Here is a 25759-nt window from a genome sequence, read left to right on the forward strand (position 1 = left end):
GTGGGAAATCCCCAAACCAGTTCCCAAAACATGGGATTTCAATACCCCAAATCCTCAATTCACAGTCAAAAAAAGGGTTATTTTAGCAAAACCCCATTTCAGCACAGCCAGCACCTGATGAATGTTCACACCTCTGCTTTATTTCTGCATCTCCAAGTGCCCCAATATATACAGATTCCTTCTTTATACAGGTAATAATATACACCGTATTTATATATATATATATATTAACACGCATACACACAGATGCCTTCGGCCAGAGCCCAGCACAATCCCAGCGCCTCCAAAGCCCGCAGGGAGGTCACCATTTCCCATGTTTAAAAACCCCCCTCTCCCAATGCACAAAGCTGGTTTGGGGGGGAAAAAAAGTCCACTTTTAAGTTTTTCCTTTTTTTTTCCTGTTTGTTTCTCCTTAACAAAAAAAATAAAATAAACAGGGGTTCCACACCCGGGGTGCAACCACCCCCCGGCAGCTTTATGGGTGGATTTGAGGTAGGCGCCGGGGGGGGGGGCGGGGGGGGGGGGCTGTCCCCAGGGGGCTATAGCATCAGCGGGACCTGCCAGATGAGCAGGGTGCTGTCAGCCTCGCCGCCCCGACGCTGCGGCTCGGCACTAAAGTTGCGGTACCCCCTGCCCCCCGAAATGATGGCGACAGAGGAGATCTCCTTGCGGGGAGCGTCACGGGCACAGGGCCGGCTCCGCACCCAGACGTCAGGGTCGTCGGCCATCTCGTAGATGGAGCCGTCCTCTTCCGTGTGCTCCGGGGTGCCGCCGGTCCCCGCCGGAGCATCCCGCACTGACAGCAGCTGCCCGGGGAGGTGGGCCGTGGAGCGTAGGCGGTATTGCAGCAAAATCCCTTTTTTCCTCATTTCCCGTGGCGGGGGGCCATCCAGCTCCGGGGTTTTCTCTTCCTCACCCTCCTCTTCCTCCTGGTTGCCCTTCAGCACGTCGGGGGCCAGGGTGCTAAGTGCCACTGCCAAAAACTCCACGGGGCCACCGTGCCCGTTGAGAGACACCATGCCTTTTCCTGCAAAACAGAGGAATTTGGCTAAAGAAGAGCTCAAACGGCTGCATGCATCATCTTGCAGAGCAGGGGAGTTTTTGGGGTGCTCACCAGTGATTTTAGGGATGCCCTCCAGCCGGGGCACGGGCAGCAGCACAATGATGCCCTGGTCGGTGCCAACCCACAGCAAGCCCTGGCAGATGAGCAGGCTGGTGACACGGACGTGTTTTTGTCCTGAAGAAATGGGGAAAAAAAGGGGTGAGCAAGGGCTTAGCAACAGCAGCATCCCCCTGCAAAGTGGGTAACTCTCCCCCAGACATACACACACCAGAGTTTTACATGGGGGACACACCAGAACCCCCCTCAGAACTGAGCACCACCCTTGCGTGAAGATCTCTGTGCAGGTAAAATGCTGAAAATATCGATAAATAAAAAACAGAAGGATGAGGAGCGAAAAGAAGCGAGGCTTCTAATGGCAAATGAATATTTTATTGCAGAGACTTAGCGCTGCGGCGTCAGACTCGGCAAAGCAATATATCTGCAGAGATGCAACTCCAGTTCTCTGCGAGGACTTTATTAATGACCTGTCTAGTTAAAAAGGATGAGGGAGCGTGAGTTCAAAAACGCATTAATACCGAACGCTCACTCGCCCAGGAAGAAAAGGAAGTGATAAATATTTTAACATGCCCTAAAAAAAAAAAAAGAAAGTGACTTACACGAGTATTGCGTTTATAACTAATTACACAATTACGACGTTCTGTAGCTGGAACAAGGGGGAGGCAAGCTTGCAAGCTCCGGGCTGAGCCTCGTCCCTTCCTAGCCACATCGGGGCAGCTGAGAGCCAAATGGGCAGACACGGAGGGGAGACTGTGCTGGAGGGTAAGCGAGGGGGGAAAGGGGAGTGTGGGGCTGCGGTGTGCATGCACAAGGGGGTGCAGGGGTGCAGAGGTGCATGGCTGCACGCACAGGAGTGACGATGGGTACAAGGATGAGATGGCACGGATGCATCGAGTGGTGCAGAGATGGGGTTCATGGAGGCATGCATGGGTGCAGGAATGGGATGCAGGGATGGGGTGTGGATGCACACACAAGAATGGGTGCATGAGTGTAAACATTGGATGCATGGATGAAGGGAAGGGGTTCCATCTGCCCAACGTTCAGCCTTGCCAGCACCCTACTCAGACCTGTCAAAGCCCATCCCAAAGCTTCTGCAGCCTAAAAACTACTCTCGCAGCCTAAGAACACCCTCCTTCTGCAAAGTGTTAGCATTTTGCCTGGGAGTTCTCAAGATCTTCTTTCTGCCAAGCCACCTGCTAAAAATACCCTGGGGCTTCAGGGTGATGCCCCCAGCTCCGTCCCTGCAGCTTATAAAGGGAGAGCCAAGCTCCAGGGCAAAGCTCTGAACTTTACACCACTAGCTAGATAAATCCCTTACAGCACAATTCCTCTGCAAACCAACATGGCTGCAAGCAAAGCAAAACCATCTGGGGGGCGGACACCCCAGTTTTCCCATTAATCGGGATTAAGAGCCCACCTGGGAGGACGAAGGTGGTCCTGGTGGCGATGTTGATCTCCTGCAGGTGCTCCAGCGTCTCAGTGTGGAAGAGGCGGATGGAGGAGCCCAAGGAAAACGCCATCCATACACCGCTGCCCGCCTTGATCATGTGCGTCACGCTGGCCTCCACGTCCGGGTGGGCCTCGAAGGTTTGCTGCCGGCAGACCGCAAAGATGAAAAAATAGAGAACGAATCCCAGTGAAAGTCATTTGTTCCCGGAATTGCTGCAGGACCAGGCTCTCTAGCAGCTGCTTTAGGGCTGCTAACCCACAGAGGTGGGAAAGGAGAGACCTGGAGGTCCCGGCCCTCCCCACCAGCTCTGATTTTAGCAAAGCACACCAAAAGCAGCCCCTCACCAGCCTCCTCTTGGTTCTTTAGGGAGGTAACGGAGCCTTTCCCAACCCTACAGGTTTTATTTCTTCTTTAAAAGACCTATTTGCTGGTCTAGACGTACCAGCCAAGCTCACGCCATGGTGGGACGAGACCTTCCTGCTTCCCTCCTGCCCCAAAAGCCAGCAAGCAAAGGCTCAGCCCCTGCACAAGAGCTGTTTGGGGACCATTGTTGTACAACATCTTCTGGACAAAAGGAAGAGAAAACAAAATATCTACTGCTTGGTATAAAAGCTGATTCTTCAAAGGTCAGAGGTGGAGAGCAACCTTCTCAGCCCTGCTGCATCTCCCATCTCTGCTTTCAGATGCAAAAAAAATCAGAGCTGAAAACCTCAACTTGACCTTTTGCCCGTGCTGCCCCATCCCTTCCTGCTCCTGATATGCTCCAACGCATCCAAAATCCTGATCAACACCTCATTTACCTATTTTGTCAGCTCTCCCTGCTGCGGCAAGCCCCTGCGAGGAGCCCCAGCTCACAAACCCCCGAATATTGCACTGCAAACGCTTCCAGCAGCACTGGATTTATGTACCCAGAAACATCTTTATGAAATGAACTCTCTGAAAATCCCCCAAGCAGCAGGCAAGGCATAAAAACTGGTATTAGCATTGAAGGCAGGTTGGGAATGGCTCGAGCCTGCAGACACGGGATGTTCCAGAGCAAAGCAGACTTTGGAGCATGACGATGCTGGTGAAAGGAGAGGTTTGGAGGTTAAAGTCGAATCCTGCTGGGAGCAGGAGGAGAGCGGCTGTTTCGTGGCATGTACTGTGCACACTTCCTCGGGCAGTGATTTGCTGTTTAATTGCAACCCCGAGGTCTTGCTGCAATGCAGCTCCTGCTTTCCACGTCGCAGCAACGAGCCCAAATCACACCGGGGCAGTGAGCACAATGCAGGCTGAAATCACCTCCACACACACACTCCAGCTTCACTTCTTATGGGTTTGAAATACTGATTTTTTTAAAAGGAAAGGAGCAGCTATTGATCCCTCCCTGGAGAGCACCGGCGTAGTGCAATCTCCCCACAAGCTCGCACAGAATGGAGGCGGACAGAGATTATTAGGTTATCTCCCCCTCACTCCCAGCCAGCGTGGGATTTATTCCCCCATGGTTTATTCCCGAGCTGCCGGCCCCATTCACACAGACCCCGGAGCCCGTTATGCAACTCTCCAAACGCTATTTATGGGTTGGGGGTTTGCAGAGCTGCTGTTATAGAGGACAGGGAGGTGCAAGCTCCCAGTGGGAATCAAAGCTGATTTGGGCTGCAGCCCCCTGCTTGCACACTAACATCAGCACTGAGCCCCCAGGGGTGGGACCCCCTCCCCAGTCCCCTTGTAACACCCTGTTGGGATGCCCACCCTGCATTGCCAATTCACACTGCATCACCCAGGATATGCCCCCCTCTTTTTTCCCCCTGCGCTCCCCCTACACTTTTCTTCTGCGAGAATTCCCAGCCGGCTCCTGTCATAAATAAGATTGGAGACAGAAAACTAATACAGCCCTCCGATGCATTATTCATCCTTGGTGCTGCTGGTAGGATGGATTTACGACAGCTAATACATGCAAACTAAGTTTGGACACTAAATGAGAAAATTAAAGGTGGGATAAAGTGGTTTTTTTTTTCCTTTTTCTTTTTTTTTTAAGTGACTATTCAGCATTCCCTGCTTATGCAGCTACGGGAGAGGTTTCAGCATCACTGCTGGTGCCTCGCGGAGGGGACAGGACTCCTGTGACCCACTGAGGGACCAAAAGGCATTGCAAGGCAGCAATAAAAACTGGGCATCGCAGATTCACACCTGGTGCTGGACACGCACCCTTTTGTGCTCAACCCACCAAGAGTTCCCAAAAGCCACCGCCGCATCCCCCACCCCGGGTGCATCACAGGGGTCCTGGCAGCGCTCGGTGTCCCCCCACCATACCTGAGCACGGAGGCTGGAGGCGTCGAGGACGGTGACCTGGTTGGCACAGCTGGCCCAGACGGTCTCATCCAGCGTCAGGAGGGCTCGCACGGGGCCAGTGCCCACGGTCAGGCGGGTGGGATGCTCAGCCAGGTCCCACAGCCCCCCTAGGGCAGAGCAGAGAGGCCGGGAGAGGGTGAGAGGAAGCTTAGCCATAGGGGAAGCAAAAACAACTAAAAAAAGCATCTTTTCATGCATCTAGTGGCTTAAATCCAATCAGGGCATGGGCACGCACAAGCAGGTGCCAGCACAAGGTATCCCTGCCACCCACAGATGTCACCTTCGGGTGCCGGGGTCCCCTCTTGCCCCCCACGCAGCCCCAGATGCCCCCAACACCTCGATGCCACCAGCAGGAAGATGGACAAGGGCTCACCCCTGGGCCACACGAGCAGCACCCAAGCCCAGGGCACACGGCCACCCCTCCCTGCCACACCTTCTTTGCAAGAAGAATTAAGGACAGAGCAGAGAAACACGCATGGGCAGCCACCACCCCTGGTCTCCACCCCGAGCCCTTCTGTAGCACCCCTGTGCAAACGGCTCAGCAGCTGCAAGCATCTGGGTTTAACAGCTTGACGGTGCCACTGCTGCACAGCCACCTGCAACGAATGCTCAGGCACGACAACAGCACCCACTCCTTGCTGGAAAAGCCCAAAATGATCTTTTGTTTTATTTTTTTTTCAGCTGTTGAAGCGCTACTGTTCAGCTGGGTCGAACCGGAGTGTCTGTGAAAGACATCCGACCAGGGTTTCCATGAATTCACCCCCTCCAGCAGGCTGGACGGCTGCAGTGGATAATTGCTCTCACTTTCAAGCGGGCATCCTACTTCCACAGCAATTTCAAAAAACAAAACTTCAGGATCCGAGAGATTAAAGAGCCCCAGGGTGCTTAGAGCTCTGCTCTCGTCAGCATCGCAACTGAGCCGTTGTTCAGCCCCTGCACTGAGCAAATCTTGGTGCTCACAGCTCCACGTAAAACCAAGCTATTTCAGGAAAGCTTTTTTTCCTAACAAAGACACGCAGCAGGTGTGCCACCACATGCAAATTTGCAAAAGACAGGGATAAGATTTTAAAAAAAACCCTGCTAGCAGCTTGCTGCCTTCCACATGCATTTGGGCAATCAAGGGGAAATTAAAGCCACGCCATTAATTTGCCAGCCTGCTTGCTAGGTTGGAAAGGGGGGTGCACAGCACCCAAAAACGCAACATAAGCAGCTTTGGTGCTTCTCTCTGCAGGTTATCTGAGCAAACTGGAGCTTTTGCCCCGGGCTGGGCCTGGGCAGCTTTTCTGAGGCTCTTTCCCACCCTCTAGCGACAAAGCAGAGAAAAACAGCTGGGAAAAGCCTCCGAGGAACAAGGCTCTGAGCAGGCTGCACCAGGGCAGGAACACCTGGCACAGCTGGAGCCAGGGACAATAAAACCCAGATCAATCCAATAAAGCAGAGGGCTCATGCACATCATCCCTCTGTGGGGACTGGCTCTCTTTACAGCACCAAAAAGGTGACTTTTTTTTTCCCCATGCAAACAGCTCCAAGGGGTCCTCGGGCACCCAGGAAGGATCCAGCAGTCCCCAAGCGCTGCCACCCTCCGAGCAAACTCTTTCCTGCTGTACCAGCCCTTTGCTGGCCACTGAGACCTTTCACTGCACACTTCCCTCAAACCAAACCCCACTGATCCTGGCAATGCAAAATAACGTCCACACCACCACCACCACCACCACCACACACACCCCAGGGTTGCAAGGCAGAGGATGAAATAGCAGAGGAAAAACATAAAACGGTGCTTCTATCGCTATTTTAGCAGCCAGCCCACCTAAGGTGCCCTGCTCTCTGCTTTTGGGGTGTCACCCCAAAAAGCCCAGCCAAAACCATGCATGGGGGAGCTGCGTGCAGTGGGGTGCCCTCACCGTTGTTCCTGGGGTACGCAGCCACGGTGCCATCCTGCAGCCCCGCAAACAGGTACTCGGGGCTGTGCTTCAGGCACAGGACAGGCTGCATGCCTGGGCTCTTGCAGGTCAGCAAGCACTGCGTCCCCGTGTCCACGCTGCCATACACTGCGATGCTAGTGGGAAAAGGGGAGATGGATGAGCAGGATGGGGACCAGGGAGTACCAGTCCTCATTGCCATAAAATTTCAGTGCAAAGCTCTTTGCAGCAATTGCACACGGAGAAGGGTTGCAAGAGCAGCGCGTGCGCACAAGCGCACGCACCCCTGCGCATGCCTTCCCTCCGTGGTGCTCACCTGCCGTCCTGCAGTCCCAAGCAAACAGTGGGGTGCAGTGCTGCAGGGGGTTGCTCAGTGCCCGCCCGGGTCTCCTCAGTCCCCGTCTTGTCCCCTTCAGTTGCCTCAGGGATGTACTCCATGCACAGCACCGGTGAGGCCACCGGGAAGGACTTGACCGTCCGCGGCACCGAGCGATTGAGGGAGAAGATCTCCACCTGCCCCCCTGCACCTTCCTGGCCACCCCCAACCTGCAGGGACCACAAAACCATTTTTAGCCTTTCCTCTGATGGGTTCCTGAGGACAGATGCAACCCAAACCTGGTGCTTTCCACCCCATTTTGGGGCTTGTTTTGCTCACCCAGAGGTAGCCCTGCGGCAGTGAGGTGCTGATGGCAGAGAAGCCCAGTAGCGAGGACTGCACGGGGTTGTGCACCGCGGCGCCGAGCTGCAGGAGACACATGCATTTATCCCAACTCATGCACAGTATGCAGCGCATGCCCCAAAATCAGGACCCAGCCAAAACCCAACTAGCATTCCTTGTTTTTCAACCCCCAGCCAGAATGGATTGCACCCATTTCTGCCTTTGCAAGCAGCTCAGCCATCCCCTCCCAACCAGCCCGCCGTGGGATTTCAGGCTGCATTCTCCCTACAAATGGAGCTTGAAGGGGAAGGAGCAATTCAGGCGTTGGAAGGGAGGTTGGACATCGCCTTTACCTGCAAATCAAGGGCCTTGGAGGAGAAGGCGGACATGTGGCAGGAGAGGATGGGGCACCAGAAAGGAGCTTTGCTCTTCTTGTCTTTGTCGGGACAGAGCCAGCCTGGCTGGTTCTCCTCCCCTGGGGTGGGAGAAGAGTAGTTCGAGGATGGCCAGGACACCCCCAGCTCCCCCTCAAAATGAGCAAGCCTGGGTGCAGCAGGGGAAGCCACATCACCCACCCCAGCACCAGCTTTTGGGATGCATTAAACACCCCATGCCCAGCACAGCCTCACATTCCCAACCCCAAGCCACCATCATCCGCAGGGGGCCGGGGGCACACCCCAATATCTTCTCCAAACTCCTGCACCTCACTGCAGTGCATGGCCAAGCAACTGCATTGAGCAGAGGCAAAAAGCCCCCCCCAACAAACACTATATATGTAAGGGAGGAAAAAAAACACTAATGTGTTTCTTCACATTAGGATTTAATGTGTTTTCATTTCTAACTTGCAGATACAGGATTATGCCCCAGGCATCCCAGATTAAAAACAACACAAACTGTTAAAAACAAGAGAATCAAAAATCATTCGAAATCGTATTTGAGTGCTTAGATCCCCCCTGGGCTGGAATGATTTTTCTTTCTTCCATTAAACTTTTTTTTTTTTCCTGCGGTGGCTCATGGAGTTAAAAAGGAATAGAGACACGGAGGTGTCAGGAGGAAGGGCTCCCCCCTTGTTTATTTGCACCATTTCATGGAAAAACAGGGAAATGTCAGCACCAGCACAAGGCCAAGCTGAGATCCATCAACAAGCATCCCAGAGACGCCACCCCAGAGCAACACAACGCAAAGCATTTTGAGGGAGAAACATTATTCCCATCATTTCCCACTTCCAGCCAGCATGCAAACCAGCTGAAAACTTCTCCCACCACCTTGGTCCAACACTTTCCCCGCTACCAGTCTCCCATCAGGATGCCAACCTCTCTCTGCTCCCAGATTTTGCTTTCAGAAGCAAGAGCCACCCCAGCCATCTACTCACGCAGCCCGATCTTGGCCAAGTGGAGACGGTTCACCCAGGAGATCTTGCTCAGGGGGCTGGGAGTGATGAAGACCACCATGACGCTGATGGGGCGGCCAGACCTGGGGGGGGAAAGAAATCAGTCAGTGGGTCGTCTTCAGCCTCCTCCCCTCCCTAGGTTGGACGGAAGCATTTGGGAACCCACTTGTCCGGCTTGCCAGGCAGCAGGAGACGGAGGCGGCACTTGTTGGCAGAGTGGATCTCCTCTTCCTTCACCTTCATCATCCTCTGCAGAGCCAAGCACCAGTCCTGGGCCACCGTCATGTTCAGGTTCTGGGGGAAGTGAGAATTCAGGGAAGCACCCCCACGGAGCCTCAATCCCCAGGTTTCAGCCACGGGGATGCTGCGGAGCTCAGAACAGGGCGACAGGTCCCCATGGGGTTATCAGAGTGCCCACACAGCCCCCTGCAGCTCCCCAAGGCACAGCAAGGGGGCTCGTGCCTAAATGTTAAGTTTTGCCCCCGGTTTGGCATTTAGGTACCTGGTAGGTGCCGTGCAACGTGCTGATGAGAAGGGTGATCTGCTCCACCACCGCCAGGTCCTTCTGCAGATCCTGCAGCTCCTGGAACAGCCGTGGCGGCCCCAGGTAGACTTTATCTTGGGGGGAAGAAGGGGAGAAACAGGGTTTGTGAGCAGCAGTCCCTGCTCCCCATCCCACCAGGGCTGTGCAGAAGAAGGGACGGGTGCTCACTGTGCGAGGCCGGCCCGGTGGGTGCGTGCTTCTTGGCACCGGCGTTGTGGATGACCACGTTGTCCTTGTCATAGGCACCGCTCTCCTGCCCCACCTCCACCACCTGCACCTGCGGGAGGGCCGTGCTCCACTTCACCACGTATTTGGGGCCCAGGGGCACCAGGCTGCTAATTTCCAGCTGGCCTCTGCCAAGGGAGGATGCAAAAAGCAAGTAAATCAGCAGCTGGTGCTGCTCATCCTGCAAACCCCACCAGTTCCCCTTGCAAAAAGCAGACGCCGACCTCTGTTCGCAACCCCACAGCATGCACCGGCTCATGCTTGCACCCCCAAACGTGGGGCACGCAAACACAAACCACACTCAGCGCCTACCTTGGATTCACTGGCCTGGATTGGGGGGAAATGTTAATAAAAAAGCATCACTGGGAGCCCAGAGAGAGCTTCCTTCCCCCCTTTTGCAGCATCAACATCTGAGCCACACAGTCCCCAAACCCCCAGGAGCTCCCACGGCATCATGGCACGGATGCTTTGCCTGAGGCTTTCAGGACAAAGCAGCCCCAAACTTGGGCTCGCTCCTCTAAAACAACGAGAAGCAGTTTTGGGGGTAAAGCTAGCAAAACCCACTAAGCCCAAAACCAAGGTGGGGAAGGGGACAGGTGCTGGGGGGTGACCACGCCAGCACTTTGCAGAGTGATTCTGGGGTGCAGGGCGGCCGGCACGTACTTGAAGTTGATGTTGGCGCAGACCAGCATGTCGTTGAGGAGGAAAACCTTCCGCTCCTTGGACTTGATGAGCTGCCCCCGGTCACCGTACACCGTCTCCGTCAGCGTCTCACAGAGCAGAAGCTGCCGCTGCCCCGAGCTCAGCAGCTGCAGAGGGGATGGAGAAGACAGGGGGCTCAGCCCTGGGGGTCCTACCCACTTCCCACCCCCCAAGGTTTTTGGGGGGCACTGTGCTTGTGTGAGTGTTTTCCCTTCGCAACTTGGGCTTGCCCCTCTAAGACAGCAGGAAGCAGTTTTGACATGCGCTGCTCCCAGCTCCACAGAAACAGCCATGCAAAATGCTCCGACTCTGCACAACGCAGCCCCTTTGCACCACAGCTTTGCGCTCTGCATTTCACACCACCAAGAGCAAAGAGCCCTAAAAGGACCAACGCGGCCCTTTTGCAGCCCCTTCTGAGTCCCTTTACCCTCTGTCCCCAGGTCCTAGCCACAGGAACAGGCCGTGGAGGCCACCACGTGCTTGCAGCGCGGCCCAGGATGTGTTGCAATAGCTTCACACATGGTTTTCCACCAGGGGTTGCAAAATCAAGCAGATGGACAGAGGGGAGGAGGCGACAGAAGAAACAGCAGCGTGCCCTGGCTCACCCTCCAGCCTTCTCCTGAAGGGCTGGTGCCGTAGGGTGGGGGTGGAAGGGAATTTCCAAACGGCAGGCTTTTATTTTTGCTTTTGCTAAGGGACATTGTTTCAGGGAAGACGGGAGCTTGGCTTCCCCGAAACCCCTTCCTGGGAGCCCCAGCACCGCAGCACTTCTGCAAACACCAGCCAGAGGGGACGGATATGAACCCAGCCCCAAAGCCGCCTGTCACCAGGGGACGAGGAGAAGCAGCGAGGCCGAAGGACAAACCTTGTTGAGGCTGCTGCGGTCACTGATGCTCTTGCTGAGCTGCTGGATTTCAGCAACCTGGTCAGCCACGCGCTTCTGCTCATTGAGCTTCTCCGCCAGCGTCTCCAGCTCTGTGAGCGCCAGCTGAAGGGACAGGCGGTCCGCATGGCCCTTGGGGGTGTTCTTCAGCATGTCCTGGGTGGGGGGGGAAACATCACCGGGGTGACACCAGCCCCGTCGGGTTGTGAATGGGTATGCTACAGCATGCAACACCAGCAAAATCAAGAGTTTGGAGGAAAAGCCTCCCAGCATCCCACCTTGGGAAAGGGGAAAGTCCCCAAAGCCCCACAAGCAGACTGCCAGCCCCAAAATGAATCAAATGCCCGTTGTTAAACCCTTTCCTGCAGCAGCCAGGCTGCCAAAGTGGGGTGCAAAGTGGGTGCCCCGTGGGCACAGGCTCCCCTCACCCATACCTGCAGGAGCAGGATGAACTGGGGGAACCTCTGGATGGGCTTCACCATCAACCCATAGAGCGTCACCCTGTCCGCGCTGGCCATCTGCCGCTTCTGTGCGGGGGGAAAAAAGGCAAAAAAAGGGGAGTTTTCACCCCAAATGGTGACCAGCAGCCCCGTGTGCCCACACTTGGGACCCGCTGACCTTGAGGAAGTCGAGGAAGGCAGGTTTGGTGAGACAAGCCTTCTTGATGAGGGACATGGCAGTGGTGAAGTTGTTGACGTAGTCGCTGTACACGTCCAGCACCATCGACTTGGAGAACTTGGCACAGGGGGGAGAGGGCAGGATAAGCGCTGTCATGCTCCCCAAGATGGGGCTGCGGGGGCTCGTGCCTTTTTGGGGCAATGCTGGGGGTACCCCGTGGTGGGGCTTCGTCACTGGGTTCCTCCACCCCCTGCTACTGCTGGGAAAGGGCTGGGGGAGGCTGGGCAGCGGTACCCGACCGCCCTCCTACCGAGGCCACAAAGAGGTCCCCGATCTTCTCCGCCGAGTCCCACTCGGCCACGCGGGAGGCGAGGGCGATCTGGAACATGGAGTGGCACTGCAGGATCTCCTTCAGGCGGAAAAACACCACCTGGCACTTCCTGGCGCTCAGCACCTTGGGCTCCATCTCCATCAGCGGGTTCCTGTAATCCTGCAAGCGACAGCAGCGTGTCAGCATCCCGCATCCCTGTGCCCCCACCCCCACCCCCAAAACCAGGGTCCCCCACCTGCAGGATGCGCTTCAGGGAGTCCACGTAGCTGCGCTCGCTCTGCACGATGGAGCCCAGGATGTGTCGCCGCACCACCTGAAAGGCACGCCAGGCTCATCCCAAATAACTGGGGGGGGGGAGAACCCCCATGCAGAAGTGCCCCCCCTGCCCTGCTGCTGCTGACACGGCGTCGCTGCTTTCTGCTGCCTCAGCCCTTTGTTATTTTGGGTTGCTCAAAGGGGAAGGGGAAGCCAGTGCTCACCCTGGACCCTGAACACGCACCCACCTGCTGGGGGCTGAGCCCCGCGGGCATGGGGCCGAGCTCCGGCGGTGGGTGCTTCATGTCCGAGACGGTGACCTCCAAGAAGCCCGTGTCCTCCTCCTCTGAGTCCCCTGTGAGGAAAAGCAACCCACAAAAACACCAAAAAAAGCTATTTTACTTTTTTTTTTTTTTTTTTTTTTTTGGGGGGGGGGGGGGGGGGTTGCAAGCTTCTGGGTGCTTGGTGCACCCCCAGTTTTGGAGGGGGCTCTGCTGCTGCGCTTGGGATGCTCCAGGGGCTCCGCTTGGGCTCGCAGCTGCAAGCGGAGCTGGAGGCCAGCATCGCCTGTCCCCAAGCGCCGCCGCTGTCACCGGACACCAGCATGAGTCAGGCCCTGCAAGCCAGAAGGGAGCCAGGTCCCCCGGGGGGGAGCACAAACCCTCCCCAAAATGCGCCCCGGGTTGAGGAACCCCCCCATGTCCTTGTTCCAAGAGGGGCAGCGAGCGGGGAGAAGCGGAAAAAAACAGCAGCTAAAACCAGCATGGCAGAGAAAACGGGGGCACGCGAGCTTCCCAGCGCCCAAGCAGGCCTTACCCGAGGCCGAAGCAGTTGAGGAAGAGGAGGGCGAGCGGGCCATGGGGTCGTGGGGCAGGGACAGCTCCTTCCTCCACATGGCGCCGGCCTCATACCCCGCTCCAGCCGCCCCGGCCCCGCCGCCCCGCTCCCATCCCCGCTGCGTATAAATAACCACAGGGGAGGGTGCTGCTAGCCGGGTGACCTTTTTCCTTCCCTAATTTTGGCAGGGAGGATCCCAGCGCCTCGCTGCCAGCTCTGTGGGGCTGCCCAAGCTCTCTTTCTGCCGCCTCCCTGCCAGTAAGACAGCACCATGGAGATGGGATGCTCGGAGCATCTTTTTCTCCAGGTTCCCACCCCGGCGCACGCACAGATCCACACGGGGCCATGCAGCTAGGCCAGGGCACACATGGCAGATCCCCAGGGGGCGGGCCCGGCAGAGCCGGGGGGGCCGCCTGGCAGGATCCTACCTCGCCCACGATGCTCCAGGAACCCCCTCGAGCTGCTGGGGGCAGGCGGCAACTTTTCCACTTCCGCCGCCCTCCTCCTACGCTCCCCATCCCCTATGGGGCAGCAGAAGGGTTATGGGCACTGAGCTGGGGCTAGGGCTTGCTCCAGGACCCCCACTACCACCACCCACACACACACAATTGCATTTTCACCCCTTGTCTAGAAAACGGTGCTGCTTCCCACATCCCAGGGCAGAGCAGGGAACAAGCAGCAGCCAAAACAAAGCAGAGACGTGGAAGCATCTTCAGGGAAGGGATGAGCAGAGATCTCCACACTTCGGAGAGTTCCCCCCCAAACCTGACCCTGTAGCATTTGTAGGATCAAGCAAGAAAAAAAAAAAAATAAATCGCAGAACACCCCAAAAGTCAGTTCTGCCCAAATTCATCGTTTCCTAAACTGTTCCAATGCTCCTGGCACTGATCCTGCCTGGAGAACCTGCCTGCTCGCTGTCCCAGTGGGAACACCCATGGGTGCTGGCATGGTGCCCCCATCTCCACCCCGCCCCCAGAGAGGCGGAGGGACTTTGGGTGCTTTGGGAAGGGCAAGGAGGGAGCTGAACAGACTGAGCTGGGAATGCAAAGGGGAAAATATATTTAAAAGCATAAAATGAAAAAAAAAATAGAACAGAGAAGCTAGAAGCCATATGGAGTCAAGATGAAAAACATGGATTTTTTTTTTTATGCTTCCAAAAGGGCTTTTTTTGGCTCTCAAAAGCAACGAAGGGGGCTCCCTGCTGCCGGCCCGCTCACCTGGTGCTTCTTTACGGTGCAGGAAGGTCACCTTCCGCATGACCGCGATCTTGGTCTTCTCCAGCCCATCCTTGGTGCCGCTTTTGGCCGCTTTCATCAGCTGGGTCATCTGGGCAGGGGGCGAGAGGGGCCGGGGTGCTCGAGATCGCGCAGCACCGCATCCCTCTACCCCATCCCCTCAGGGACGCTGCCCTCAGCATCTCCCCCTCCTCTATCCCCAGAAAACCAGCCCTGGCCAATGGGGAGGATGAGGAAGAGGAGGGAAGGGAGGAAGCTGAGCACCGAAGGGGTCGGCTCCGGCACCTCTGTTCCCTCCGTGGGGACGCGGTCGCATGCCAGCAGCTTGCAAGCAGGCGCAGGCAAAGCGTGAGCATGCAGTGAAAGCAAAGAGGAGGGAGGGGAGAGGGGCATGAGAGCATCCAGCCCACTGCAGCGGGGTTTTGTACACACCCGTGCAAGAGGGAAAAGAGGCGTTTGCCCTTCACACCTGAAATTGCGACATTTTTAGTGCAAGTTGCTAAAATCCCAGGGTAAACTGGCCATAAACTACCAACCTGAGTGGTTTGGGACAGGGAAAGGCTTTGCAATAAGATTCTACATCTGCAGGGAGCTCCACTCCCTTTAATCTCCTTCCCGACCCCGTATCGGGGAAAACCTTCTCAGATCCATCTAGTGTGCCCGAACCTCGCTTTGTCCAAATGCCCCTTAAAAAAAAAAAAAAATAAAAACCCAAAAAGCAGATGGTTTGGGCAGACTGGGGATGGGGAGCTGCTCTACGCAGACACCGGTAACCGCCGGAGGGGACGCAGGCGAGATGGGGAAAGTGACAAGGAATGGAGATGTCCCGATGTCCCCATGCCCACGAGACACACAGGAGGCAGCTCGCAGCGCAGCACTGTTTCTCCGCTGGTGGACAAAAGGGGCTGGATTGAGCCCGGGTGCATTCGCATCCCTATGGAAGGGCTTTTTCCCCCTCCCCCCGGGGAATTCAGGGGACAACGGGAAAGGACCGAGGAGGGACAGTACCTTCCAATCGTACTTCTGCTTCAGCTCCTGCATGTCTCTCCCCCCAACTCTTAAAGCCAGGATGTCTCTCTTAGTCCTGGCGTATCTCTCCTTTAGTCTATTCAGGTCTGGAGAAAGCTGAGCCCCAAGCAAACCAGGCGGGAGGAGAAGCCAGAGGATGCGAGAGAGGGCAGAGAAGAGAGATTCAGGTAAGCAGCCAAAACAAGAGGAGAAACCATCCCAAAGCAGCACGACACAGGGAAGTGTGCTCCCGAAATCCAGCTTGGTCTCTGAGCGGGGAAGGGCAGCAAGCACAGGAAAGGCAGGGAGCTGCAGCCACATGCCAAGATGCAACAGATGGGGGGGAAAAAAGGGAAGGAAAAGAGTAAATAGAGAAAAAAAATCCAAAAGCAGCTCATGAGGCTGTGCTGGTTTCATATTGCTTGAGAGCACAGGGCAGCCCCTGACCTTTAGGCGAGATATATCCAGGAAACCCATGAAAAAAACAAAAAAAAAAGAAGTAATTAAAACAGCAAGCTAACAAGGCAGAGGGGATCGCCAGCGTTACCTTGGGCTGGAAGGACGCCCGCTGCTTGGCCGGCTCAGCCTCTGGCTTGCTCTCCTCACCCGAGTCCTCGCTGTAGCTCTCGAACTCGCTGGAGCTCCAGCCCAAATCCTCGCCCGCCCGTGGCCCCTCGCCTCTCTGCACGTCCTCGTAAATCAGGCTGCGCTCTGCCCCTGGGACATTTAGGTAAAACGTCGCCCTTTTCCCTCCCCAGGGATCCCAAAACAACAGGGTTTTGCAAACCCAGCACCCTCCCCAATCCTGGATGTTTTCCTGCTGTACTCCCCCTTGGCAGCCCCTTCTAGAGGGGCAGAATGGGGACGTTGCTTGTGATGCTTCCCTCCCGGTGCCTCAGTTTGCCTGGCTGTGAAATGGGTTCATGCCCCCCACAAAAAGATGGCCCCAGGAGGGCGGGCTGTCCCTACCGTCTTGGTCAGCATCAAGGTTTTCACAGGGGACGTCGTCGTAAATCACATCATCCTCCACCGCCGGGAACTCGAAGCGCTCACCTTGGGGGGGAAGCAAGAAAACAGACCCGTGTCAGGACCCCAGAAATCAAGCCAGGACCACAAAATCGTTCCCTGCTCCCAAGGCCAGGCTGGGCTTCTCAGCTCAGGCTGTGCTTTTCCACTCCCCCCATGTGTTTTAACCCACCTCGGTGGCTGCTTTTCCTCTTCCAGGTCTGGGTGCTGTTGTCAGGGGGGGCCCCACCAGCCTCCCCATTGCTCACCCCCGCTGGCAGCCTGCAGGGAGGGCAAAAGAACCATCAGAAAGCTCCCTGGGGTGCCAAAGCCCCCAGGGCTGGACGCGTACAAACCCCAAACCCCATCACCCCCCAGTGCGTGGGGCTCACACCCCATTTGGGGGCACAGCAGCAAAATAAAGCCCCTGCCTTACCCGGGATGCAAACCCAGCTGCAGCCCACGGAGGAAGTTTCGCGCCGCCAGAAAAGCGGACGCGTTAAAAAGTCAAGGTCGATGCCGCCAGCTTTCCGGCAGCAGAAACGTGAGCTGCAAAATCAGGGGGTGGGATGCAAGCGCGGGGGCTCTGTGTACCTCCGGAGCAGCAGGATGAGCTTGTTCGTTAAATGCAACCCCAACGCAAATTAAAATAAATAAAAAAAAGAAAGAAAGAAAAGAAAAATGCAAAAAGCCGTGCTCGGCAGCAATGCTGATGGCTGCTTGTGCTCTTTTGCTTGCCTCTGGATGCCTGCAAAGCCCCAGCAGGGAGCCTGCAGCCTCAAAGCCACCGGTTGCTATTAATATTGACCCTACGGACAGCACGGCTGCACGTGGGTCTGGCCCTGCAGGGGACTCTGCGCATCCCACTGCACGCCTGCTGCTTTGCTGTCGCCCTCCAGGGCTTGGGGACCAAACCTTTAGGGCTACAATGGCTCAAGTTGGTCCAGGCAACCCACACAGGCAGGACACACAAGTCCCCCAGAATGGCTTTTTTTGAATCTTTGGTCTGCAAGGGCAGGAGGAAAATGCACCAGTGAGGCTGGGTGTGGGGTCCCCACCCCTGGGGGGCTGCCCCTTTGCTGTACCCCCTGCATTCTCGGGGGGGGGGGGGGGGGGGGGGGTACAAACCCACAGGGTCTCCTGCTTGCTTCAGCCCCTGACCCCATGCATCCAGCCCCTTTCGCAAGTTGTGAGCAATGGGAATAAAATGGGGAAACTGAGGCACACCACAAGACTGGGATATGCTAAAGAGAGGGTGATCCCCTCCAAAGTTGCATTTTCTCCCCAGACCACCCCAAAACCTCACTTACCCTTCCTGGGTCTCCAGCACCAGCCCCTCTGCAGAGGGAAAAAGCAAAGAGAAACTGGGTCGGTGCCCGAGCTTGCAGCATTGCCAGCACGGCGCAGGCTCGGCCGCTCAAAGGGGACGCTCTGGGGACACCGGGGAGACCTCACCGATGCTGGAGCTGGTGGCACGGTGCCTGCGAGGGGGTGCTTGGAGGACCGCACCCCTGCTCGGCTCGGCCTCGGCTGCTGAGTCTTCGTCGTCCTCCTCGTCGCTGTCCTCAAAGTCAAAGGCTTCGCCCAGGTCCTCCTCGCCGTGGGGCAGTGCGCCGGGGGCCTCTGGGGCGAGGCGGTCACCTGCAAGCAGGAACCCCGTCAGCCGGTGTCACCCTGGCACTGATTTGCCCCAGCGAGCAGAGAGGGATGTGGGGCATGGCAGAGAGCATCGCCACCCAAAAACCCCTGCAATAGCCCCTCATGGTCTGGTGGTACTACGAGGCTCCAATGGGGAATGGGGTGATGTCCCCCCTTCCTGCACAAGGCTGGCTTTCCTCCCCCCAAAAAACCCAGCTCCGGCTGGTGACAGTACCTACTGCGGGGCAGGGGGGCAGCTCGGACGAAGCCATGGCACAGGGGGTCCGGACGCTCTGCCTGGGCCCGTCCCCGAGCCTTTCCTGCAGGGAGGAAGAAGAGATGGGTTCAGAGGGGGGGGAGCAGCCCCCCAGACCTCCCCCGGACAGGGGACAGCGTGGAGAGACCCCCAGGCACCCCACGGGGGGGACGAATCCTGCTCTGGCTGCTGCAGAACCTTCTCACAAGGAAACAAACGCCGGTCCCGGGTGTAAGCGCACGCTGCCACATCCACCCTGTGCCCAGCGACCTTGCAGGGCCAAATCCATCCCTGGCAGCTCCAAGCATCCAGCCGAAGGGGCTAAGCTGTGCTCAAAGGCTGGAAAGCACCAAGCGTCCTCCCTGCGATCGATGGCCCACCCGCTCCGGTAACACGAGACACCCAGCACGGCGCCCTGAAAGGTCACCGAGAGGAAGAGGAAGGACGGAGCAGAGACCCCTGAGCCCGAGGGATGATGCACAGGAGAGAAATCGCAGCAAGGCAAGCCCAGGAAGCTGCAAAGAGCAAAATGGTCCCCAGCACCCAGTGCCCGACAGATGCCAGCACCCTGCCCTGAAGAGCTGGCTGTGAAGGGCCGACCCCAGCTCACCCCAGGCAAACATTTCCCCCACACCGGGACCCTCGTTCCCCATGGGAGTGAGAATCAGGGGATGCGCAGACCCAAAACGATCCCAAGAAAGGATCTGTTTCTTCCCCCGCGCCCCAAATCCCTGACAGCTGCAGCACAGGGGGGCCTGCAGCAAGCCCCTCAGCCCCAAGGGCACACACACACACGGGCACATTCCTATAGGTGCTCCTATAGGTCTCCTGCTCCCCTCTGGCCCCCCAGGGAGGTGACAGCATGGCCATGGTGGGCAGGGGAGGAGAGAAGGAAGAGGGAGGAATGAGGAAGGTCAGAGCAGACCAACCTTCCCAAGGCTCCCTCGCCACAGGAAAAGGAAGGAAATATCAAGGGACTCTTTTTCCTCCTCTTCTGACCTTAAACATTGATTATTTGGTGTTTTAGCCTGGGAAACCGGCTAGGCTAACACCCACACCAGCAGAGTGAAAAAAACGCTGCAAACTTGCCCAGGGTCTTGCACCCCAGTATTGATGTCCACCGCCCAAATTCACATTTAACCTGCAAAACAAGCTCCAAACCTCCTGCAGCCAGCAGCAGCAATTCCCCCACGCGGGCACAGCTTCTTCCCAGCCTCGGGGTTGCACAAGGACGGATGGCGCGTAGCAAAGGGCTTGGAAGAGCAGCCCTGTGCCGCTGCAAACCCCCCCCCAAAACATCGAGCTGACACGCATCTGGCCTTCTCCCAGCGCACACACACACACACAGAAAAGAAAAACAAAATCCTCTTTTCCTCACTGACCTGAGCTCTCCAAGCAACCGCCACAGTGCTGTAAATATCCTCTTCTACCCACTTTTGCAAGCAGCCCGACGCCTGCATAAACACGCTGGGGTGATTTATTTGGAGGGAGGACCCAGGGACACTTTCTCCCCCTTGAACTCTTTTTCTGGCCCTCAGAACAGAGAGCGCTTTGCAGCCAAGGCGTGTTTTCAGGCTGCTCTCATGTCACCTAATCTGCTTCCCATCGGCGTTTGCTAGCGGCTGCAGGAGCGGGCGACTCTCCCGTCTCCCCCTTTTGCAAGCTCACCTTGTCCCGCGGGAAGCTCCAGGCTTACCCCTATGAATGAGATGCCAGCTGAGCCATAAATCTGCCACAAACCAGCCCGCTGGGGGACCCGACAGAGAAGACACTTCCACAGCGATGCTCCCCCAAAACACAAAGGATTAAAAACCACCTGAGCACAAGGGATAGCCGAGAGGGGAGATGCCGATGCCCCAGGAACCCGGGTGCTTGCTGCCTCTGCCCGGCACGCCAGCGGCTTTTTGCTTTTAGGGAGGAGGACGGCAACACGCTGCACAGCCAAGGCAGCAGTCAAAGCCAGCTCGGCCCCGATTTTATCCCACTGGCGCTGCAGGATAAGGTCACTTACCATTTTGACAGTTGACATAAGCTCCTATCTGCCCGATTTGTCCCAGGGCTGGTTATTTTCCCATCTGCAAGCATGCCTGCTGTGGGGGAGAGTTAATAGGCGAACGCCTGCTCTCCAACCCAGCCGGCCCCGAGCCTTAATTGAGCCTTGATAAAACGAAATTAAGGCATCGCTGCGCACAGCAAAAATGAAAACGGGGGCAGGAACATCCTGCTGGCAAAATGCATCACCACGGGATAGGGCAGAAGGGGAAAGCTGCCCTGCCAGGGAACGCGCTCTGGAGCAGGATGGGGATGCTGGAGAATCCTGAGACAAGCCTTGGAAAGACTGATTTAAACGCCACACCGTCTCCCTCCCAACTGGGGAAAATAAACAGAGATGGATATAAATAAAGTCCCTGCAGCCAGAAAAGCAGGGCCACCTGCTAAAGCCAGCCCGAGCCGGCCGCAGCATCCTTCTCCCGGGGGGCTGGCACCTATTCTGCTCCATTGCATTATTTTTAGCCCCCGTGGCAGAGCGACAGGGCCCAGCTGCCAGTGCAGCTGCCAGCCTGGGGACACGGCAGGCTCCCGGCCCCAAAGCCCCCCCCAAGCCCCACTGCCCCCCTTCTCAAGGGCAGGGGGTGCAAAAAAGGGGGTTAAAGCCTCCCAGATTGCTGCATCCTGCAGCAAGCGCCAGCACGAGCAGCTCGGCGCGTGGCTTTGCTTCAAGGTGAAGCGAAGCACAAGCGGCAGTGAAAGGTAGCGAAAAAAAAAATAAATAAAAATCAGCAGATTTCCACTTTTCCAGCCCAAAGTTGAGAAATGCACAAAAGCAGCTGGGATTCAACCAGGGAATCCCTCTGGCTCCTCTCCGCAGCCCCGCTGCATCAATCCCACCTTACAAACAGCCCCAGCGCAGCACTACCTGCGATGGCATCGGCAAAAGAGTGGCCAGATCCAGACCCGGAGCCCCCAAACGTGGCTCCTGAAAGCAGGCAGCGGAGCAGATATCCATCCGGGGAAGCAGACGGTGCTCCAGCTCCGGCCCATAAATCACCCATAAATTAGGCACAGCAAGAAATAAGAATCCACTGCTGTTTCCTCTGCCTCGCTATTGCTTCCTCCCTGCGTCCCACTGCCACCTCGGGGCTGGCTTTTGTCACCCCAGCTCTCCTCCGGGTGGTTTTCCACCCCAAAAAACATGTGCAAGCCAGCAACTTGGGTTATTTCCACAGAGAGCTTCGCGGGGTTGATCTTTCACCCAATCCACTGTTAAAAGTATTAATGATACAGTATGGGGGGCGAAATGATAGTTGCATGCAGAGGGTTTTTTAAGCCCTAACTGGGTCCACGCGGTGCATTCCAGGGCTGCGTGCTGAATTTCCCAGCTTTCCAAGGAAAGAAATGCAGAGGTTTTAAGGGATCGGGTGGAAAGATGGGCTCCAACAAGGAAAAGTTATCCTGTGTCTTCAGAAGTGCACAAATCTGGGGGTTTGGGGCCAACAATCCAGCAGTGGTTGGTGGTGGTGGCCAAAAGGGGAAGTTGAGCAAGCATTGGGAATGAAATGAGGCAGAAAGTGGAGTTTTCTCCCCCAAAAAAGCCCCTCCAAAGGGCTTCTAGCCCCAAAATTCAGCCAAATGACAATTCAAAATCCAAGGATATTTTGCCATTTGTTATCAGCTGGCCCTTGCCAAAAGCCATCAGTTTCTGGGGGAAAAGTTCCTCCTGAGCGAGGCGGTTCCATCTTTCATTTTGGAACAGGGTTTTTTTGGGCAAACATCCCTGCTGCTGCCCGCTTCCAGATAAAACCCAAAGACCTGGCACTGAACTGCTGCTGCTTTCCTTTTAATTTTGCTTTTCAACATCACTGATGAACCGGAAAATCCATTCCTCATCCAGCCTGCGCCATGAGAAGTGCAAATGGAAAAAAAAAAAAAAACACCAGAAAAATCAGAATTATGTCCCTTATAAAGCCATTTTGTGGCTTTTTGGCAGGCACATAGTTAGCCCATGCATCCCTCGGAGCTGGTTTGGCATTTTGGGGTCTGTCTATGTTTATGTCTTATGTCTATGTTTAATGCTGAGGCAAAGAAAGGCCATGGGAAAAAAAACAGCGCCTTGGGTCTGGCTGTGACCTGCAGCGGGAAGGCGCAGGCATTTCACAAAAGAGCCTGTTCTGCAAAGATTTCTTGCAAACAGCTTCAAAAAGCAGCAAGGCAGCCTTAGTTTGCACCGACCCTATGCTTATCTGCATCTCAGCTTTATCGCTTCGCAAAGCAACCCAGCTCATCCCCATGAAACTGCCCTGGAAAGGGATTCAGAGAGCAGGATCAGGAATAACAACCTAGTAGAATTTTATTTTCTTCCCCCTCCCCAGGAATGTTTCCAGCCTGAAAGCCCCAACAGCTCTGAACTTTGCCTCCATGCAAAGTTTGAACCAAAACTTCCTACCACTGTCGCAAGCAGCCTCTCCTCCTGCCATGGGCCACTGCTGCTCCCCCTTATTTTGCCTGAAAAGTGCCCAAAATCAGTGTCAGAGGGTGACACTGATGAACTTGAGATCACCCTCTCCAATTTTCTTACTTTCTGTCCCTTGCAGACCCATTTTGCCAAGACCTATTCAAGCACACCGTAAGATGCTTTTTCTGCACTGTGGGTGCATTTTTCCACTTTTTTTTTTTGTCCGCTTCCCCTGTTTTTGGGGGGGAAAAACCTGCCCTTCACAACCAACCGGCCACTAAAACACACTTTATACATAACAAAGACCAAATGGAGACAAAAAAAAAAAAAAAAAAACAACACACATTGCAGGGATGTTACCCCCTTTGTAAACCTCACATCCCCACAGTGCACACCCTTCTCTCCCAATGCAACCAGTGTCCAAACGCCTCCCAAAAAAGAAATCACAAAAAGGAGGAAAGTGCGATTAGCACCAAGCACGACATGTCGTGTTTGCTGTTCCCAGCAAACCATGCACCAAAATCATCAAGGAATATTTTCCGTATGTGTTGGGGGTTAAGAAAAAGTCCTCCTTGCCACTAAAAATGACACAAGCAGTTTTGAGGCTGCCAAGAAAACAAAACCAAAAAAACAAACAAAAAACACAGAAGAGTTTGGGGCATTTTCTTCCAAATCTACTCACAGGGACATAGCAGAAAAAAAAAAAAAAAAAAAAAACACATTTGCGTGGGTGCAAATCCTGCAGTTGGATTACGCCACCAAAGCACAGCAACATTCAACTTTTCCCCCAAGCAAGGGGTGCCCCAGGTCGGTGCTCGGCACCCCAAAGCTTCGTTTTCGCATGAGGAAAGAGCAGGGGAAGCGCAGGAAGGTTTGCAACCATCGCACAGTTTGCAAACGGAGCAGAAAACAGGGGGGAAAACAACCTGGAATGGGTGCAGGAACAGCCTTGTACACCAGCAACAACACGCCAATGCTCACCATCCTCCTCCTCCTCCCATCCCCAGCCTGAATTTCTATATTTATAAGCAATAATAACAATAATAGGTGCTTTTCTTTCATATCTATCTGCAAAGCCCTGACTGCTGGCCGGAGCAGAGAGGAAAACAGACCACCTCCTCCCCATAGAAGGGGCCATCTTGACCCTATAAATACAAACCTATAAAAATATATCGGTGCGCACGTACACAGACGTGGGCTGCGGAGGTGGGAGGCAAGGAGGGAAGGGGAGAGGGTCGCTGCTGACCTGGGAAGGCCGCGTCTCCTCCGGCTTTGTGTCCGCATCAGCCGAGCAGGGCCCCGGCAGGGGCGGCGCAGGAGCAGCAGCCTGGTGGCGATGGGACTAATCCTGCCCGCGCCCACCCGCGCCATGCAGCGGGGTCCCCATCCCCGGGATGGGGGCTCCCAGCAGGTCCCTGCCTCTCGGCCGGGGCCGGATCCTGGCCGCAGTGGGGCTCGCACCAGCTGGGAGCGGCAGCAGGCAGCAAGGGATGCCGGGATTTGGGCAGCATCCCCCCCCTTCTCTTTTCCCAGAGCAGCACTGATTTACACCCCCAGTGCTCCCAATCCTAATAAATGTCCCCCCCACACACACACACACGCCCCCAGCAGGATCTGGCCCCCTCCTTGCCTTTTAACCCCTTGCATGCAGGATCACTTAACCCTCTCGCTGCTGACAGCGTCGCTCGTGCAAAATAAAGCCTGGGTGGCAGAGGGGCATTGCAGGGAGGGCTTCCCGAATTTCCAAGTGTGAAGGGTTTTCTCCTGGAATTTTCTACCCCAGAGCCACGGGCTGTGGGTAGCAGCCCCAAAACACAGCTGCTGTCCTGCCAGGGAAGACGGGCCATGTTCCTGCTTTGGGGGGATTTTCCCCACCAAAGTTGCAAATTTGCAGCCCCATCCCTGTCCCCGTTCTGAGGGCACCCACTCATGCCTGGTGCCAATTCCAGCCCCAGCAGAGGGCTGGGAGGAGACAGATGCTTCCCTCCCAGCCTCAAACAAGCCATGGCCACCCCTCCCGGGTTTAGGAGCAGACAGCGATGCCTCCTGAAGGAGGGACCCCAAGCAAAACACTACAAAGTCACTCTGCAAACCCAGCACCAAAACCCACTCACAGCGTGCTCCACAACAGCAAAAATAAATAATAAATATTTCTTTTAAAAAAATGATCCCCCCCTCCCCAAAAAGCACCACACAGCCAAAACCTAGCAAGTTAGAGAAGTGCAAAGACCACTCCATACGTGCATGCATTTAAAGACAACATCCTCACTACGAACTGCACCAACCTCACCTGTCTCATTGGTGTTTAAGGCCACATTTTCCCCACTCCGCAGGAAGCTTCTCCCACTGTCACACCCCAGCTGCTGCCACCTCGCCCTGCTGCAGAACGCCCCTTTGCAAACAAACCCAGCAGCTGCAAGGCCGATCCCAGCCCCAACCGGATGAACAAGCCTAACAAAAAAATAAAAAATCCCCAGTGCCCTTGGGATGATTTGAGAGCTGCGTCACAGCCGCCAAAACCACCTTTTTGTGCAGATAATGGCATCACTGTTTGCTGCCCGCCAGGTATTTGTGCCCACAGAGGTGCCAAATCCTGCTGGAAAGAACCCATTGCAGGGGAGAACAAGGCCCCACGGGAGCATCGGTGCCCCCAGCATCGCGGCAGAGAGGACTTTGTCCCCGGTGTCACGATGTTTGGATAAAAGCCAAAGCATGCAATCATGGGAATTGAAGTGACTTTTTTGGGGCCTTCCCAGCCACAGAAGATAACGGCGGGTTGAGAACAGAGCGCTGCTCCAGAGCTCCGTCTGCCACCTCCGAAACTTCACAGCAAGGACTTAAAAGTCTTCCTGCCAGACCGAGCGGCTACCGCACCCCAAAAAGAGCTCCGCAAAGACAAAA

The 25759-nt window shown here is 55.8% G+C and overlaps 1 protein-coding gene across 3 annotated transcripts; it reads right to left on the reverse strand.

The window, feature by feature from the left end:
- Window positions 1–118: 118 nt before the first annotated feature.
- On the reverse strand, window positions 119–24325 carry ARHGEF10L (Rho guanine nucleotide exchange factor 10 like). 3 transcript variants are annotated; one of them, XM_050714915.1, is made up of 28 exons: window positions 24105–24325; window positions 18385–18469; window positions 17967–18152; window positions 17822–17849; window positions 16705–16793; window positions 16476–16559; window positions 16054–16223; window positions 15507–15623; window positions 14481–14589; window positions 12675–12781; window positions 12407–12484; window positions 12151–12330; window positions 11841–11957; window positions 11657–11749; window positions 11205–11378; window positions 10301–10446; window positions 9581–9765; window positions 9371–9486; window positions 9035–9162; window positions 8851–8951; window positions 7832–7953; window positions 7476–7562; window positions 7137–7366; window positions 6803–6957; window positions 4863–5008; window positions 2538–2712; window positions 1115–1237; window positions 409–1027 (listed from the first exon to the last, which is right to left on the reverse strand). In XM_050714915.1, exons 2-28 carry the CDS (start codon window positions 18419–18421, stop codon window positions 540–542), a joined length of 3771 nt encoding a protein of 1256 aa, XP_050570872.1. In that variant the 5' UTR covers window positions 18422–18469; window positions 24105–24325; the 3' UTR covers window positions 409–539. The 3 variants fall into 3 exon arrangements, with proteins under 3 accessions (XP_050570871.1, XP_035423734.1, XP_050570872.1); XM_035567841.2 differs by lacking the exon at window positions 15507–15623 and having other exon boundaries at window positions 120–1027; XM_050714914.1 differs by lacking the exons at window positions 14481–14589; window positions 15507–15623; window positions 16054–16223; ... (4 more) ...; window positions 18385–18469; window positions 24105–24325 and adding an exon at window positions 13243–13383 and having other exon boundaries at window positions 119–1027.
- Between the last annotated feature and the right edge of the window lie 1434 nt (window positions 24326–25759).

This window comes from Cygnus atratus, chromosome 21, assembly GCF_013377495.2.
Source record: "Cygnus atratus isolate AKBS03 ecotype Queensland, Australia chromosome 21, CAtr_DNAZoo_HiC_assembly, whole genome shotgun sequence".
Classification (NCBI taxonomy): domain Eukaryota; kingdom Metazoa; phylum Chordata; class Aves; order Anseriformes; family Anatidae; genus Cygnus; species Cygnus atratus.